The following is an 18,425-nucleotide window of genomic DNA, read 5'->3' as shown; positions in this document are numbered from 1 at the left end:
AATGAGGCAGTGCAAACTCTAAACGTGTGTACATGTTTACCTCAGCAGTGAGTTGTCGTTGGGCTTCCTTTGAGGCTTGAAGGTGAATTCTCAACTCCTCTTTCTCAAGCGCCAACTGACAAACCACAAACACACAGATATACTCAAATACACAAACATATACATATGTTTACACATCTTGCAACTATAAAGTGTGACAATGTATGAAAGAGAACACCAAATAATTCTAGAATCGTGCAATACTTACCACTGTGTAAACAATATTTACTTTGTCTAGGCTGGGTAAGAATCTTGATTTTCTGATTAATCGCAACTGTAATTTCAAAAATACCCGATAACGATTCTTAAAATCCCCAAATTGATTTAACGGTTAACTTTTTTACTTTTACTTTAATGTTAACTTCAGTTTTGGTTGTGTTGATTATAATATCGGTTAAATATATGCAAGTAAACTGCATAGTTTGGGCCCTGTTGTTAATTTTTAAAATGATTATTTTTGTAAGTGTACTAAGTCGGAAGGTTCCCTGTATAATTACACACAGCATTAGCTAAGAGAGAATTTCTTTCATATGTAAGCAAAATGGACACTATAACTGAAATATACCTAAATAAATCAGAATCGAATCGGGGAATCTGTATCGATGCCCAGCCCTAACTGCGACTATAGTTGTAGACAAGAAATACTGTTGTATACTGCGTTACACATTGCATCTTCTGACCTCTTTGACTCGGTGTTGGAGCTCTACGATCTGTGAGAGGAGTTGAGCGATCTCCTCCTGATGTCTCAGTAAATTTTCATTCTTCTGAGAAAGTTCATCTGTAAGACTCACCATCTGACTGTTGGACTCACCTAAAACACACAGACGTACTCTTAAAATGTGCTCTTAATGTACATGTTAAGCAAACCACACCTGTTCGGCACTGGTGTATAAGACAACATTTTGCTCTGAAGATCGGACTCAAGCCTTACCAGTCTGTCTTTCTTCTGTTCGTCAAAAGCTTAAAGGAATATTCTGGGTTCAATACAAGTTAAGCTCAATCGACAGCATTTGTGGAATAATGCGGATTACCACAAAAATGTATTTGGACTCCTCCTCCCTTTTCTTTGAAAAAAAGCTAAATCTGTGTTCCAGTGAGGCACTTACAATGGAAGTGAATGGGGCCAATACTCACTATTTCAAAAGTATAGCCACAAGACATAAATCATGTTAACACGCTTATTGTTTAAGTATGTTAAAATCGCTTACTAACCTTTTTTTTTGCAAAGTTACATCCAATTTTACAACTTCGTTGCCATGGCGATGTAACGCCATGACACTAAAACGACCCTAAAACAATTTAAACAACTTTACAGCTCAAATAATACTCAAGTTTTAACAGAAGAATTCATATAAGTGCTTTTATAAAATTATAAGCTTCACATTTCTACCTTTAAACCCTCAAAAATTTGGCCCCATACACTTCCATTATAAGTGCCTCACTGTAACCTCGATTTTTGCTCTTCTTTATAAAGAAGTTGAAATAATTTTTGTGGTAATCAACATTATGCCACAAATGCAGTAGATTAAGCTTATGTTAAATTGTAAAATTTGTATTAAACAACAGCATTTCTTGTCAAAGGCCAATCGGTCACCTGCCACAGTCAAGTCTCCATCATGCACTGTTGGACATGTGAGTGATCGTTAGTTGACGGAGTGGTGTTGTAGAGCTTTTTAAATCAGTCACTTGTGAGGTACCATTTCAGTTAGGCTGCTGCCTCAGGGGCCGTTCACGAAGCACGCATTCTTGCGTTAAAAAAAGCTTTCAGCGCAACGAATGGAACAGAATGCAGGTAGCGCAAGACATGTTTTTAAAAGTCGAAGTTCTTTTAAATTGACACAGTGTCATAAAAACATGGCTCTCAAACACGAGATGCTGTTGCAACAGTCAAAGACGTCTGTCTAGTGCATGCTTGCATAACAAAACAGCGCAGATGGGGGCAACAAAGCCTCGTTAATGGCCCCTTGGAAGACAGCTGCCGATCTAGACAGTTGACAGTGAGGCAGTTCACTAGGTTTGGAACAGAACCAGAATTTCTAAATGTTCAGATACTCACGTAGCTCTTTAACACAGTCGTTCACCAACTGTTGCTCTTTTTCTTCGTATGTGAAAGTCTCTCTCTTCAGATGACAGGCCTGTAGATCACCAGAGCTCATGGTCACATCCATTCTTTCATAAAAACTCTTAAAATAACAGCTGATTGCAACAGCTTAGCCCTGAGTTGAAACACAATAACACTTTAAGCTCTGAAGGAGTTTTTAAAGATTTCCTGTTTCAGTGGTTTACACAAAATTAAAGATTTATAACTCGACAAAAAAACAAAACAAGGAGGGTCAAGTGTTTGGTATTATTGTAAAGTAATACATTCTGAGACTCTCAGCCTAAGAAACTGCTGAAATATCATTAAAAAACAAAACTATTTTGCCAAAAAATTACTTCTAAAATGTTTTTCTTATTTGACATTATATATCTCTGGGTGTAAATAAGGTGGCTCCAAAAAACTGCTTTTGTTTTGTTCCCAATCATGTCAGCTGTAACGGAGTACAATTTTGTGTTGACTGAACAAAGCAAACAAAAAGTTATAGCATTACAAAACTCATTTATCATAGTGTCCAAAAGACTCTCCAAACAAATAAAACATAATAACTGTACATAAGAACTAATTACACATGCAATCACAACAATGACTAAAGGTATGCATAGCATAGAGACTTGATTTTAGTCATGAGATTTCACTGAATGGGTGCCTTTTGACTCAATGAGTTTCATTCTGTGTCATTTGAGGTATCATTGAGTTTGTGTTATTTACTTGGCGCCATCTCCTGGTGGCCATCTGTAACTTTGTGCTTCATGTGGATTATCTAATGATCTATGCATCCGATTACCTTATGTGTGGGCTCGTTTGAAAGATAATCACCTCCTCTATGTAGTTGTATGTGATATTTTATGTTCCGTTTAGTTTTTGTGAAGTTATAAGTGAAAACACAACATATAAGCAACAACAACATAATTGTCAAAGACATATAGTTAGCTATTACTCGCTATATTTTTGTCTGTGAGTAAAACAAATAGGCTGGTTGTATACTACTCTTTGAGAGCTTTCCAACAACATATGACACTAGGCTATCTGATCTGTTCGCTGTTTTTACTGATTGCAATAATATGTACATTGCCGTTTTTTTTTAAATAAAGTTTCAAAACACTTCTGATTTGTCTGCAAATTTTAAAGCACTTGTACAGTTTTGGTCATAATGCCTCCATGCATTGTAAAGTAGAGCTTCTAAGCTTTCAAACTATACCTAATTTGTGTTGGTCAAGACTGTATTTATTAATATTTTGACGATTATTTTTTTCTCGTGGGCCCACCTGAGCTTAAAGGGTTAAACGCACATATACCTCTGATCTCAGTGAGAAATTCTCTTCCTCCAGCTCTTGTAGTTTGACCTGTAGTACCTCCAGCTGGCTAAGAGCGAGAGCGGCACCTGCAGGCGCCGGGTGGCATAGCGGCGTGGAGCAGCTGGAATCAGTCTCACTCTCCTCGCTGGCGCTCGCGACCATGCGCAGGAGTTCATCCTTCTTTCCCAATTCATGCTGAAGTTGATGAACCTGAGAGAAAGAGAGAGAGCTTGTCAGTGTATCGGTGTTAATCTAGTATAATACAAATGTAACTTGCCAAATGACAAGCTACTCAAAATCTGCTAGAAAAACAATTAAACAATTAAAAAATTGCACAGATGCACGCAAAAAATACGTTTAAAAATTATGCAATTTTTAAAACAGCAAGTTACTGTTATGCTACTGAAAAAAGTATCAAGTTAGTAGCGTTGGTACTTGCAGTTACTCACTGTCCTTCATTGGTGGGTATGCAGCTTACGTGTTTAATCACAACCCGTTTACATGTACTGCATGTGCCTTTCCATGTTTGTGCGTATTGTACCTGGTCTAAGGTTTGCGCTAGCTGCTCTTCCAATGATTCATTCCGTTCTTGAAGTACATGATTCCTCTGCAGGAGCGACTGTCCAATCCGAGCAGCCAATTCCAGATCCCGATCCCTCTGTGAAATCATAGCACAATCAGGGACCATTTCAAATCACTTTCACTTTTTCCTCACAGTTAGCTGACAAATCACATGACTCACTTCAGCCAGTAGGTGTGTGACCACTTCAATGTCATTGTAGGTCTTTGTCATCTGCTCCACCCGATCAGCACTCAGAACTACAGCAAGAAAGATAAGTAATGGGTCAGATAAATAAACAGAAACGCAAGCATGCACGCACAGAAAATATAACCAGTCCCACAAATACAGTTAAAGAAACAGTTATTTTTGGCAAAACAAACCAAAACAGGAAGCGTTATACCACCCACACACCACATTAAATGCTTTACACATACACAAATGTACAAGCAGTGCAATCATAAACACATGTATTCATATTCACTACTTCATGCATGCAATTTACAAAAAAAAAATAGAAGTGCTCTAAATCTTATTCTACAAAGTCAGTCTACTCTAGACTATCGCACATTCTACCGCATTCAGACAATGGAACAGTAAAGGGGGTCATATTTGACATTTCTTTTAGTATAGTAAATGCTATCATATAATGTCCTGCATCAAAAACAGTTACTTAAAGGTGCACTCAGTAATTTTTTGCTCATTAAAAGTTGAACTCCTAAAGACATGAATTGTAATTTTGCAATATATGTATAAAATCATGAGCACTCACATTAAAATGAAGACTCCAGTCATATCAGTAACCTTATAAAAGCTGTTTTATTCTACATGAAGAGGGTCCGCACATGGGGGCAGCCATGTTAGAATCACATGACCAGCCGAATACTACTCGCTTAATCTCAGTAACCATCCTGTTATTGGACACTTTCACTCACTGATTAATCATGGCTGACTGTGAATACTACATTTCTACAATGACATCTCAAACTGAAAACTATTGCATTTTAAATGATGCTGCATCCAAGCCGCTAGGTGTCAGTGTAAGTCCAAGATGACACAAAGACAAAAGTGACAGAGTGCACCTTTAACAGCATTTGATTAATATTAACAGTAATGGACTGAGGAGGAAACTCTTCATTGTTTCTAGACAGTAATTCTCTTTCAGAGGAGTAAGAATTTTTTTCTTTTCTTTTCTTTTTTTTAAATGATCCCTTTAATATGAGTTTTATAGACTTTTGCCCTGATACAACCTAGTAAACAGTCATCAAACCAGACATGCGTAGGATATGCAGCTAACTACTTGCTCAAAAATGGAGGCAAGCACTAGGAAGGACTATAGAGTGTTAGAGAGAGTACAGGGAAAAAAGTGGAAGCTAGAGACAGTGTGTTACCTTTAGAGGAGGTGTAAGAGGAGGGACCCACAGCTAGAAAAGCTGCAGAATGAACAAAAGAAGGGGGGAGAGAGGGAGAGGGAGAGAGAGAGAGAGAGAGAGAGAGAGAGAGAGAGAGAGAGAGAGAGAGAGAGAGAGAGAGGACAGAAAAAGAAGAGAAGGCAGAGAGATATTAGATGCTGAGGAAGTGTTGGTACACTGCAGAACAAAAGTTATAGAACTCTTAAAGGGATAGTTCCCCCAAAAATGAAAATTCTCTCATCATTTACTCACCCTCATGCCTTCCCAGATGTATATGACTTTCTTTCTTCAGCTGAACACAAAGAAAGATTTTTAGAAGAATATCTCAGCTCTGTAGGTCCATACAATGCAAGTGAATGGTGGTCAGAACTTTGAAGCTCCAAAAAGCACAGAAAGGCAGCATAAAAGTAATCCACACGAAACTTGCCATTGCAATCTCTAGGGATGATCATGATTTCAAGCTTGATTACAGTACCTAGTGCTTGACCCTTGTGCAGAGCACTAGATGGTGCTAGGAAATGTAATCGAGCTTGAAATCATGATCGCCAAGGAGACTACTGATGTCAAGGTTTATTGTGGAAAAAGGAGTTACATTTTGGCCTGTTCTCACACAAAACCGATTGGATCGCTTCTGAAGACATGGATTGAACAACTGGAGTCTTTTGGATTACCTTTATGCTGCCTTAATGTGCTTTTTGGAGCTTCAAAGTTTTGGTCACCATTCACTTGCATTGTGTGGACCTACAGAGCTGAGATATTCTTCTAAAAATCTTTGTTTGCATTCTGCGCAGTAATACATATCTGGGATGGCATGAGGGTGAGTAAATGATAAGAAAAAAAAAATGTTTTGGGTAAACTATCCCTTTAAGACATTTTTGTTTTTTGAAATTGATGCTTCTGTTTCCCAAGTGACACATTATATCGACCAAAAATACTTCCAAAAACATTAGTAATGATGCAAATTATTATAACTGTTTGAAATTTTAAACAAAAATAATTTTTCACCCATGATGGCAAAGCCCCATTTTCAGCAGTCATTACTCCAGTCTAGTAAGAATATTCTGTGTCACCTAATCCTTAAGAAATAATTCTAATGTGGTACTCAAAATTGTTCTTGTTATTAGAACTGTTGACAACAAGAAGACAAGTATATCAGAGTCCTAACATGTCCCAAACTACCAGCTTCAATGAACAGTACATACCAAACACTTTTACACCATTGTTGTAAGTAGAGGATTCTTGGATGAACAGAAAGTTTGAAAAATGCAGCATTTATTTAAACAGAATTAGTAATTTGCAACATTATAAATGTTTTTCCTGTACTTCTTGATTAATTTAATGCATTCAGGGTGAACAGAAACATCAACTTCTTTTAAAAACCAAAATGTCTTAGGATCCTAGAAACTTTTGAATGGTAGTGTACATGAATCCAGGTGAATAAATCCACAGAGGGAAAAAATGGGACTCCTTCACTGGCAGAAAGAGAAACAGAGGCAGATGGGAAAAAAGAGGAGTCTTTAGCATCTGACAACAGTCCCTGACCCTCATGAGCACTCCTGAATAAAAACAAACATCTTCTCATTAATGTAAATACTAGGGCTGTTGATGTAATGTGTTAATACCCTGTATTAATTACATATAAATAATGTGTGATAACATGTTAAAATGAATGCATTTAATCATGCTTCCTGACCAGTATGTAAATTCCATAATAAAAGTACTTATTTTCCTACCATCCGAGCAATTTGCAGCATGAGGTACATTGAACTTAGTGTTTTTAAGAGCCGTGTCAGCAGGGGGCAGTCAGCGTGCCTCAACAACCCTCACCAGCAGCGCAGCCACAGAATGAGAGCCGATTACACAGGACGTGTTCTAAACTACTGGACGATCCACAACAAAATGCAAGTATCTCGAGACATGATTTTCAACGTTTGAACTACATTTAACTTAATTATTTTTATAATTATAATTTTCACTTAATTAACTTGACACAGCATCCTAAAAACACAGCGTTTATGATGCTAAAAAACAGTGAACCGGTGAGATAAAACAAACAATATATTGATTTCTAAAAGGCATTTTTTTGTATTGTCCAATCAATGCTTTGGTCGTCTGCCACAATAATGCAATATACAGTATTTCAATCTGAATTATAATATTATATACTGTATGTTTAATTATTAGGCATGGGATCGATGCCGTTTTCACGTATCGATAACCGGTAGATTTTCCCGATGATTAACAATATATACAGGTGCATCTCAATAAATTAGAATGTCATGGAAAAGTTCATTTATTTCAGTAATTCAACTCAAATTGTGAAACTCGTGTATTAAATAAATTCAATGCACACAGACTGAAGTAGTTTAAGTCTTTGGTTCTTTTAATTGTGATGATTTTGGCTCACATTTAACAAAAACCCACCAATTCACTATCTCAACAAATTAGAATACATCATAAGACCAATAAAAAAAATTTTTTAGTGAATTGTTGGCCTTCTGGAAAGTATGTTCATTTACTGTATATGTACTCAATACTTGGTAGGGGCTCCTATTGCTTTAATTACTGCCTCAATTCGGCGTGGCATGGAGGTGATCAGTTTGTGGCACTGCTGAGGTGGTATGGAAGCCCAGGTTTCTTTGACAGTGGCCTTCAGCTCATCTGCATTTTTTGGTCTCTTGTTTCTCATTTTCCTCTTGACAATACCCCATAGATTCTCTGTGGGGTTCAGGTCTGGAGAGTTTGCTGGCCAGTCAAGCACACCAACACCATGGTCATTTAACCAACTTTTGGTGCTTTTGGCAGTGTGGGCAGGTGCCAAATCCTGCTGGAAAATGAAATCAGCATCTTTAAAAAGCTGGTCAGCAGAAGGAAGCATGAAGTGCTCCAAAATTTCTTGGTAAACGGGTGCAGTGACTTTGGTTTTCAAAAAACACAATGGACCAACACCAGCAGATGACACTGCACCCCAAATCATCACAGACTGTGGAAACTTAACACTGGACTTCAAGCAACTTGGGCTATGAGCTTCTCCACCCTTCCTCCAGACTCTAGGACCTTGGTTTCCAAATGAAATACAAAACTTGCTCTCATCTGAATAGAGGACTTTGGAACACTGGGCAACAGTCCAGTTCTTCTTCTCCTTAGCCCAGGTAAGACGCCTCTGACGTTGTCTGTGGTTCAGGAGTGGCTTAACAAGAGGAAAACGACAACTGTAGCCAAATTCCTTGACACGTCTGTGTGTGGTGGCTCTTGATGCCTTGACCCCAGCCTCAGTCCATTCCTTGTGAAGTTCACCCAAATTCTTGAATCGATTTTGCTTGACAATCATAAGGCTGCGGTTCTCTTGGTTGGTTGTGCATCTTTTTCTTCCACACTTTTTCCTTCCACTCAACTTTCTGTTAACATGCTTGGATACAGCACTTTGTGAACAGCCAGCTTCTTTGGCAATGAATGTTTGTGGCTTACCCTCCTTGTGAAGGGTGTCAATGATTGTCTTCTGGACAACTGTCAGATCAGCAGTCTTCCCCATGATTGTGTAGCCTAGTGAACCAAACTGAGAGACCATTTTGAAGGCTCAGGAAACATTTGCAGGTGTTTTGAGTTGATTAGCTGATTGGCATGTCACCATATTCTAATTTTTTGAGATAGTGAATTGGTGGGTTTTTGTTAAATGTGAGCCAAAATCATCACAATTAAAAGAACCAAAGACTTAAACTACTTCAGTCTGTGTGCATTGAATTTATTTAATACACGAGTTTCACAATTTGAGTTCAATTACTGAAATAAATGAACTTTTCCACGACATTCTAATTTATTGAGATGCACCTGTATATATATATTTTTTTTCAGATATAAATAAGGCTGCTCGTTGCACAATATTCTTAGTTTTTTCTTTAAACTTTAAACGTGAGTGGCAGGGTAAATTAAATGGGGTCGGACACTGGACGTGTCTGGAGGACAGCATGGCGTGTTCTAAAATGAAACAATTATTTTCTATTAAGGTACGTACGCATACTGTGGGCTCGCCGTCACATTATCAAAGGACATAGATTGTTTATTCTAGTCATTACTGGATGATATATTGTGAATAAGTATCTTTTAGAGAGCCTATACAAAGTATTTTCAGTTACAAGTATGACTTTTTATAACCTTTTCAATGTTACATACAGGGACATTGCATAATAAACGTCAGCATTTCTAATCGTTTAGTTTGCACAGTTACACCCGTCTCACACACTCACCTGCAAACTCAATGTCATTTTGTTCATTCTTGAAGTATAAAGCTCAGCTCGTAATGTGTTTGTAATGCCATGTCCGTGCTGCGACCGGCTTCAGTAAATGCTACATCGCCCCTCGTGGTCTCCCAAAGCTATTACATCAGACTACATTGAATGGAATGCAACTGACAATGAATTGAATCACAAAAATGAGGCTTGTTATTTAAATGTCGGCTGACGTTAATATATCGATGTCTCAAAAATGTATCGATAAAATAATGTGCTAATCAATAATCAATATATCTTTATTTTATGGCATCCCTAATAATTATTATAATTATTTGAACTATTATGTATTATTTATATTAGATTATCTTTATTTGGGGACCTTTCTCAGCAATATTAATTTATGCAATTAATTGCAGTTAATAAGATTAATGAATCAGCATGTCATGTAATTAATTCATTTAAAAAATGTAATTGATTATTCAATTATCTTTATTTGAGGGCCTTTCTCAGCAAATATTAATTTATGCGATTAAATTAACGGAGTATACTTTGGCCTTACTGCATGTTACAGCAGCCTAATATTCTTAGATAAAAAATTAAATAAAAACAGTATTTCACATCTTGCCTTAGCATTCAAAATTTTCCAATGCATCCATCAAAATCCCTCACAAAAACACATTTGAAAGATCAATTCCTACTCCCTTGCACTCTTTTGACAAATGAACACTGTCCATACCTGAGGTCATGAGGAGGGCTGGGAGATCATCACAAAACTGGAGCATCCTGGCAATCAATCACAACACTTTGACTTCAAAACATTTGTCTACCTCGACACAAACGTGCACACACAGCGACCACACTGAGAACCAGAGATCCGCAAACACACATGACACACTGCAGTTCTGTTACTGCTGCTTGGATCTGCTCTTGATATGATCTACTAATGGTGTCACAGAGAGGTCTGGCAAACCTCAGCAATAAGTGATGCATTAGTCATCACAGACATGCTGAGACCTTTGCCCTGTAGTAAAACATCAGATGGTGACAGTCAGTTCAAAACAGCTGCCCTTGCAAAAACAATTTATTTGTGTCAAACTTGTTGTTACGGTTTTTGTCAGAATGCAGTTTCTATAGTAACACTAACTGCAGTAGCTATGGCATTTTGGTGAATTGTTGATTGAACAGTCTGGTTCCTGAAGTAAATATCTCATACATTTTTTCCAAAAGGGAATTGATTATTAACGATAACTTATAAACCTTTAAAGACAGACCTACCGTGAGCTCAAAAGTTGTTAATCGATGGTATCTGCTTCTGTTAAACTATCAGTCCGCAATACTTCAACGTCATTTAAAAAAAAAAAAAAAAAAAAAAAAAAAAAAAAGATGTATTCGCAGAATTTGTGTTGAATAACTACAATACCCATGATCCTGCAGAAAAATATACACCAATCAGAGGATCACGGCAATAAGAACTCTGTAGTGACCACCCACTCTCATGACACAGTCAGTTTCCCTACTTATACATTTGTATATATCTCAATATTTGCAATAAACTTTAAAACATTTTATATACTTTAAATCAATACTTTTATATTTTTACATAGTTTTTAATTTGATTACTATTAATTATAAATTTTAAGTCCTTTTTTACTATAAATCTCCACTTTCAAACAGCCCTCCTAAGCACTCTTCTCTTTGTTTTTGGTGAGCTACATTCTTTGTTCATATCGCCACCTACTGGGCAGGGAAGAGCATTTATAGTAAAAAAGGACTTAAATATTGATCTGTTTCTCACCCACACCTATCTTATCGCTTCTGAAGATATAGATGTAACCACTGGGGTCGTATGGATTACTTTTATGCTGCCTTTATGTGATTTTTGAGCTTCAAAGTTCTGGCCACTATTCACTTGCATTGTATGGACCTACAGCGCTGAAATATTCTTCTAAAAATCTTCGTTTGTGTTCAGCAGAAGCAAAAGTCATACAAATCATGAGGGTGAGTAAATGATGAGAGAATTTTCATTTTTTTTGGGTGAACTATCCCTTTAAGACAAAAATCAAGATGTCAATTATTTTCCTTGATATTGCAACTGCGATATACTGTATTTCGATTAACAGAATTTACATACTTATTTTGTGTGGGGCATATGTACGCCATATTGTGTATCTTTATGCTCTTCATCCAAAACAACCTGAGAACTGAGTTACTGAATTACTTTATTGCTGTTTTAGTGAATCAAAACACACCTAAAAAGGTCAACTTCAGAACTGCCCATATAGCAACATGAAAAACCAAAGTATTATTCAAATTTTAAATAAATTAACGCAGAAAGCAAGCAACGGATATCTCTGTGATTACTTACAATGCTTAACTGCTTAAAAAACACATTGTAAATAGAACATTTTAATGCAATGGGACTAGACTTGGAATAGAATGCTGTAATCGACACATTTCAAGTTTAGTTAATTGTGGCAGCTGTAATGGTAATCTTGCTTATTTAAATAAGCCCTACACTTCTGGTTTAATCTTTGATATCAGTCTTTTCTCTCCCTCTATAATGGCATTCCACTCTCATTCATGCCCTCTTATGTTCAGCTTTCCAATTATAAACTTAAAACAGCCTCCATTTGCCCTCTCTCTCTCTCTCTCTCTGTTTATTTATAGTATCAGGCTTACCACCCAACTGTGTGAAACTAGGGCAAATAGGTGCCCTCTTTTCAGAGCAACCCTAAATACCCCCAACCCCTCCTAACTGATTATTCGCCCTTTAGTGTCCTGTGTCCACTACGACCCCTGCCAACAGACTACTGCTGGCCCCAGATTCCCCTCTGCTAATGGGCCGGGCACAGCAGAGTGCCCAAAAATGAGTTTTGCTCAGGACGTGCTGACGCAGGGACTTGAACTGCTCTGATGGTAAGAAAATGCATACTTTTATTACGGAATTAACGTACAGGTTAGGTGCAGTGATTTCTTAACACATTATATTTTATATAATCAATCACACTAAGTTAACGCCTTAAATCGACAGTCCTAGATGTAATATTCTGTAGGAAACACTGTGCTCAGCGCAACATGAGCGGTCACAGACAACATCAGTGTCTGATCTCAGATGCAGAGAAACACAAGCCCCCAATTCCTGTACACACTGCTGAGAAAAGCACACACCCAAACCAAAACTGGCACAACAAGTCAAATGAAAAAGCCATTTTGTCACTAATACACATTCATAAGCACACAAAAATGCACGCACACACAAATCTCAGTGCACATGAGTTCACCCAGCATGCTCTGTCTATTGTAGATGACCTTGCATTGCCAGAAGTCATGTACGCTCTGTAGCAACACAAACAAAAATAAACCTCCAATGCTTACACATACATGTCTCTATGCTTACTGCATTCACAAATCTTGCTCACCTTCTGCAGCAAACTGATCATATAGTTCCTCATTGTGTATGTTAAACACCGGCATGATTGCTCTTATCTTCTCCTCTCCTTTCTCTATTCATCCATCTGTCCCTGCCCCCCGCCCCGCCTGTGATGCCCGCTCGACTGTGCTGTCCGCTGCACTTAAGAGACATGACCAGAGAATTTCTGTGCCCTTGCCAGGGGCGGGCACACACTCTAGCATATGCAAGTCAGTGTTGGGAAAGTAACTAACTAAAAGTAGCGATGCTACTAACTTAACCTAATGTCAGACAACTTTCTGAAATTTTAAAGTATTATAATGGATATGACATGTTAGTAGTAGGGATGTCCCGATACCACGCTCATGTACTTGTACTCGTTAAAAATGCACCGATACCAAAAACCGATACCATCTGGCGTACAAATGCCATTACGTAAACATTCAGCGCACAAATTAAAATCAAGTTATGTCCTAGTGTGGTTATTAAACCACAAATGCTGCGATTGAATAAGATAAATACATAGTTTGCATGTGCAGCACTTTAAAGGTGAGTGCTTGTGAATGTGAGGAGCAGGTGTTGTGCTGACATAAAAACACAAAGTGCTCATAACCTTTTAGAGCTCCTTGGCTCATACACAGAAAACACCATCATGAGCATTGCACGCCCATTTATAGCAGACAACAGCGTGCAGAGCGCTAATTAAATTTGTAGCGTGAGGCACATACAGACTACATATTTATTAAATTAAATAGCAGCCTTTTGCAGTTTAATAATCACATTGGGTCATGAAGCAACCTGCTTTTCTGGAAGTTAGAAGCTACCATCATACACACACAGAAACGGAGAGGGCTTCAAAATAAAAGCTTACGCCAAAATAAAAGCTAATTTTAAAATGGAAAAAATATGACAGAAATATATCACTACTGTAAAGTTATGTAATATCCACTGTACTACAACTACTATTAATTATAATAATAAATCAATAGTAACTGTCTAATATTTAAGCAATATCTCACACCTGTGCTGCTCTTTTATGCAGCACTTTATTTGACAAAAATAACTCTAATGTTATATTTTGGATTTTGCTGTGAGGTGCTGTATAAATGCACTTCATTTGATAAATATATTAGAATATTATGTTGAAAATTAATTGTTCGATTTTCATTTAATTAAAGTTTTAATGAAGTGATTTATTTAGACACCATTTTGATCAAACTAAAATAAAAATAAAAAATAAAACTGTTGATATGGAATTCAGAAAAAATAAAACAGGTATTGTATTGCCGAGTACTAAAAAGAATGTATTGGTACTCGTACTCGCTCTCAAAAAAATGGTATCGGAAAATCCCTAGTTAGTAGATTAAGTTTTGGCATACTAGATAGGTTTACGCTGCTGCTGCAGAGAAAGTTTGACCATTTTCTTTACATTTTTTTTTTGGTTTTATTTCACTTTGTTACATCTGTTGTGTTCCCGGTCAAAAATGACCGGCCATTGGAAATGAATGGATTAGACTACAAATTACAGAAATATTAAGTGTTCAGGAGCATCCCTTTAGATGAGCACATATGTGGATGTGTGTTTGAACACACAAAGTCCTCGGACATGTGCGCGCACACACACACACAATGTGTGTTGAGCACCCTTTTGTGCATCGTCTTTTCATGTATACTGAGGAATATATCAAGATCAACACATCATATGTTTTATTTGAACTCGTTTGAATCAGGATAGTCTGCTGTAAGTTACAATATGTTATTGTCTATGTTATATGTATGTTACAGCAAGTAATAAGGATAAACGTGACAAAAAGTCACTCCTGTTTATTTTATTTGTGTGTGTCAGTGGGAATTTCATACACTAAATCTTACTGCAGTATGGCCTCTGAGTGAAACAAATTTGCTTGTTGCATTCTACAGATTGAGACCTTTCAAACGATATGTAACACATGGCTATCTCATCTTTTTGTATGGTTTTAATTCTGTATAATTGTTGAGACAACAAATTTGCAAATTATGAGAACAAAACAGTTGTAATTTAAAAGCATTATTGAAGAATTGGTAGGATCAGTTTTATGCATTGTAAAGTCAAAACTGTAAGCTTTAAAATGACACCTATTTTGCTTAGATCATGCAAGTGGTAACTAATTTGTTACATTATTTATTTATTTATTTTTCTGCAGGGACTGCCCTCCACTAGTCCAGTGTGAGCTCAGTTTAATGAATCCTTCTACCAATTAAAAATATATTTTTTGTTTATAAAAAGTACAAAACCTGTCATAATTACTCAAAAGGAAGTTGACAAAAAGATCTAATGCAGTACCTTGGGATAATATATGCAAGATGAGGGATTTATTAAACAACATTAGTGGGCCAGACATTTTAACCTAGGAACACAAAAGGTGTTAGCACAAACGAACACAACACAAGGGTTAAGCACTTAATTAATATGGTTTGATTTGCAGAGTGTATAATGACTTAAATTTCATTCTGTTGTTCGCACAAAGTGATCGTATATCTTCAGAAGACTTGAAATATAGTGCAGTCTATATTTCAGTCCATATGCAGTCTATATATAGTTTTACTGTGATTTTATGGTGGGCTTTTTGTCCTTTTCATAGCTTGACAGACTGGAGTCACTATTCACTCTTCATGCAAAGCCTTTAAAAAAATAATTTGTGTTTCACGGATCCAGAAATAAAGTTATACAGGTATGGAGCGACACGAGAATAAGCAAATAATGACAGAATTTTCATTATTGTGAACTATCCATTTAACTACTTTGAAACAGAAGCTACAAGCTATACTCATAATTCAAAGCAACACCCAAAGTTTGTGTACTTGACACCGTGTTATCCTGATAGAAATAGCAACATTACAGTTATGCACATATGTTTTGCCACACACACACACACACACACACACACACACACACACACACACACACACAGGGTGACTTACTCATATAGCGGAAAGTTTCCTCTGCCAGCACGGGTGAGATGGCGCTGGGTTCCTCTGGAGAGCAGGAGGGTGAGATGACCCAGTCCTGACCTTCGTACAGATACAACGAATCCCCTCCACACCCACTGATGCCCCTGTCACACACCTTACTGCCCTCATCTACAGGAGAGACACACATTTCAGCCAGAAGGTGAACATTTTACTTTAATGAATGGTTTGGTGAGTCAGAAAAGGCCAGAAAAATAAACATTTTGTGTAACAACCACAGGCTGGCAATATGTGGTTGCACGTTGCAATTATGCAGCCATGCAACACCATCTACTGTCCATTTAAAGCAATAGTTCAACCAAAAATGAAAATTCTCTCATCATTTACTCACCCTCATGCCATCCCAGATGTTTATGACTTTCTTCTGCAGAACAAAAATTTTGAGATGAATATCTCAGCTCTGCAGGTCCACAAAATGCAAGTGAATGGTGGCCAGAACTTTAAAGCTCCAAAAAGCACATAAAGGCAGCATAAAATAATACATTAGACTCCAGTGGTTTAATCCATGTCTTCAGAAGTGATCTATTTGGTTTTGGGTAAGAACAGACCAATATGTAACTCCTTTTCACTGTACACCTTGCCATTGCAGTCTCTAGACACGAACATGATTTCAAGCTCGATTACACTTCCTAGGGTTTGACGCATGCGCAGAGCACTAGGTGGAGCTCAGAAGTGTAATCAAGCTTAAAATCATGATCGCCAAGGTGACTGCTGATGTCAAGGATTTGCATTTTGGTCTATTCTCCCCTAAAACCAATTAGATCGCTTCTGAAGACATGGATTAAACCACTAGATTCGTGTGGATTACTTTTATACTGCATTTATGTGCTTTTAAGAGCTTCAAAATTTTTGACCCCATTCACTTGCATTGTATGGACCTACAGCGCTGAGATATTCTTCTAAAAATCTTTGTTTGTGTTCAGCTTAAGAAAGAAAGTCATACACATCTAGGATGGCATGAGGGTGAGTAAATGATGAGAGAATGAAACTGTAAAAATTCACAACTATTATAACTTTGACTCAGATTGCTCTGTAACATTTGTTCTAGTTGGGCGAATAATTATTATTTATTATTATTTCTGGTTACTGTCATAAACTAACTATGAATTGACTTTGTCTTTAGGAGACTCTCTCGCACACACACACCTGTTCCCGCAGCTGTTTCCTTCTTCTCCACGCTCATGGGCTTCACCTCGAACATTCCGATTGTTCAGCTGGGCGAATGAGGGCGGGACTCCTCACTCCTGCCCAAACCGCATGAGCAGAAGACTTAAGACAGCTGATGTCACATCCTGTTTTGCATCAAAACACCACAGAGATGCACAGACTCCAGCTTCTACCTAAAAGACACAAAATACACTGTGATATTGACAGAAAGTTGTGCGAGTGTCATCCAAGACCATTTTTGAAATGATGCATCTGTATATAATCCCTCTCTCTCTCTAACGTCCCAGCTCTGCCAGACAGTGAGACAGACAGACTTTCCTCCAGCTGTTTGGCAGATTAATCCTCCACTGCAAACGGCTCTGAACATGCTTGAGCAAGTGTGTGTGTGTGTGTGTGTGTGTGTGTGTGTGTGTGTGTGTGTGTATGTGAGAGAAAGACAACATTTTAATCCTATGTGGTGATATTTATGATATTAGTTCTGATAAGGTGCTATATCATTTGTTTGCAGATTTTGCTTTGATATTTTATTACATCATGCAGTGTCATGTGACTTTACCGTCCAAATGCTTGGGGCCATTGTGTGTAAAGCTAAAGTGTGTTTTCCTCTAGACAGGCCACGTGACAGTTGTCTTGAGAGTGGGGAATGAGGGGCACTTCCTGTTGTACTGAAGGCTCCAGTGTGATTTAAAGGAGCAGATGTGAACTTCCTGTCTTGAGGTCTTCAGGGAAGAAATCTCACAGTACTGTACATGATGGGAATCATGGAATGGCTTTAAAGTGGAATGAAAACGGAGTGCAGAAATGCCCCTTACAAAAATGTACCTTGATAAACACAGATTACAACAAAGTATTACAGTTCTTACAGTTATTATTGTTACTACAGTAAAACAATAGCAAATATCGTTTCTCCCTTAAACGGTTTAAAGGAATATTCTGGGTATAATACAAGTTAAGCTCTATCGACAGCATTTGTGGCATAATGATAATAATTAACACAAAAAATAATTTTGACTCTTTAAAAAAAGCAAAAATCTGGGTTACAGAGAGGAACTTACAATGGAAGTTAATATGGCCAATCTGTAAACGTTTAATTCCTCATTGTTTTAAAAGTACAGCCACAAGATGTAAACAATGTACATGTTAACATGGTTTTAGTGTGAGAAAATCACATACTAACCTTTCTGTGTGACGTTATACCCAATTTT

The 18,425-nt window shown here is 37.3% G+C and overlaps 1 protein-coding gene across 6 annotated transcripts in view; it reads right to left on the bottom strand.

Annotated features, from left to right (window-relative positions):
- LOC127446073 (trafficking kinesin-binding protein 2-like) overlaps positions 1-18,425 on the bottom strand; it is a 31,018-nt gene that overhangs the window by 8,955 nt on the left and 3,638 nt on the right. For 2 of the 6 annotated variants that reach the window (XM_051706709.1, XM_051706711.1), the window contains exons 2-10: positions 17,200-17,393; positions 16,006-16,164; positions 5,386-5,427; positions 4,178-4,254; positions 3,977-4,093; positions 3,436-3,645; positions 2,096-2,174; positions 720-850; positions 41-115 (exon numbers count right to left, since the gene is read on the bottom strand). In XM_051706709.1, coding sequence (XP_051562669.1) covers positions 41-115; positions 720-850; positions 2,096-2,174; positions 3,436-3,645; positions 3,977-4,093; positions 4,178-4,254; positions 5,386-5,427; positions 16,006-16,164; positions 17,200-17,254 — 945 coding nt within the window. In that variant the 5' untranslated portion in view covers positions 17,255-17,393. Of the gene's footprint in view, positions 1-40; positions 116-719; positions 851-2,095; positions 2,175-3,435; positions 3,646-3,976; positions 4,094-4,177; positions 4,255-5,385; positions 5,428-10,371; positions 10,419-13,054; positions 13,143-16,005; positions 16,165-17,199; positions 17,394-18,425 lie in introns of those variants that run through there. The other 4 variants (XM_051706710.1, XM_051706712.1, XM_051706713.1 and 1 more) reach the window with 4 other exon arrangements.

The sequence above is a fragment of the Myxocyprinus asiaticus genome, chromosome 9 (genome assembly GCF_019703515.2).
Source record: "Myxocyprinus asiaticus isolate MX2 ecotype Aquarium Trade chromosome 9, UBuf_Myxa_2, whole genome shotgun sequence".
In the NCBI taxonomy this organism is placed as follows: domain Eukaryota; kingdom Metazoa; phylum Chordata; class Actinopteri; order Cypriniformes; family Catostomidae; genus Myxocyprinus; species Myxocyprinus asiaticus.
The sequence above is the reverse complement of the archived record's forward strand: the minus strand, read 5'-3'. Positions and strand labels throughout refer to the sequence as shown.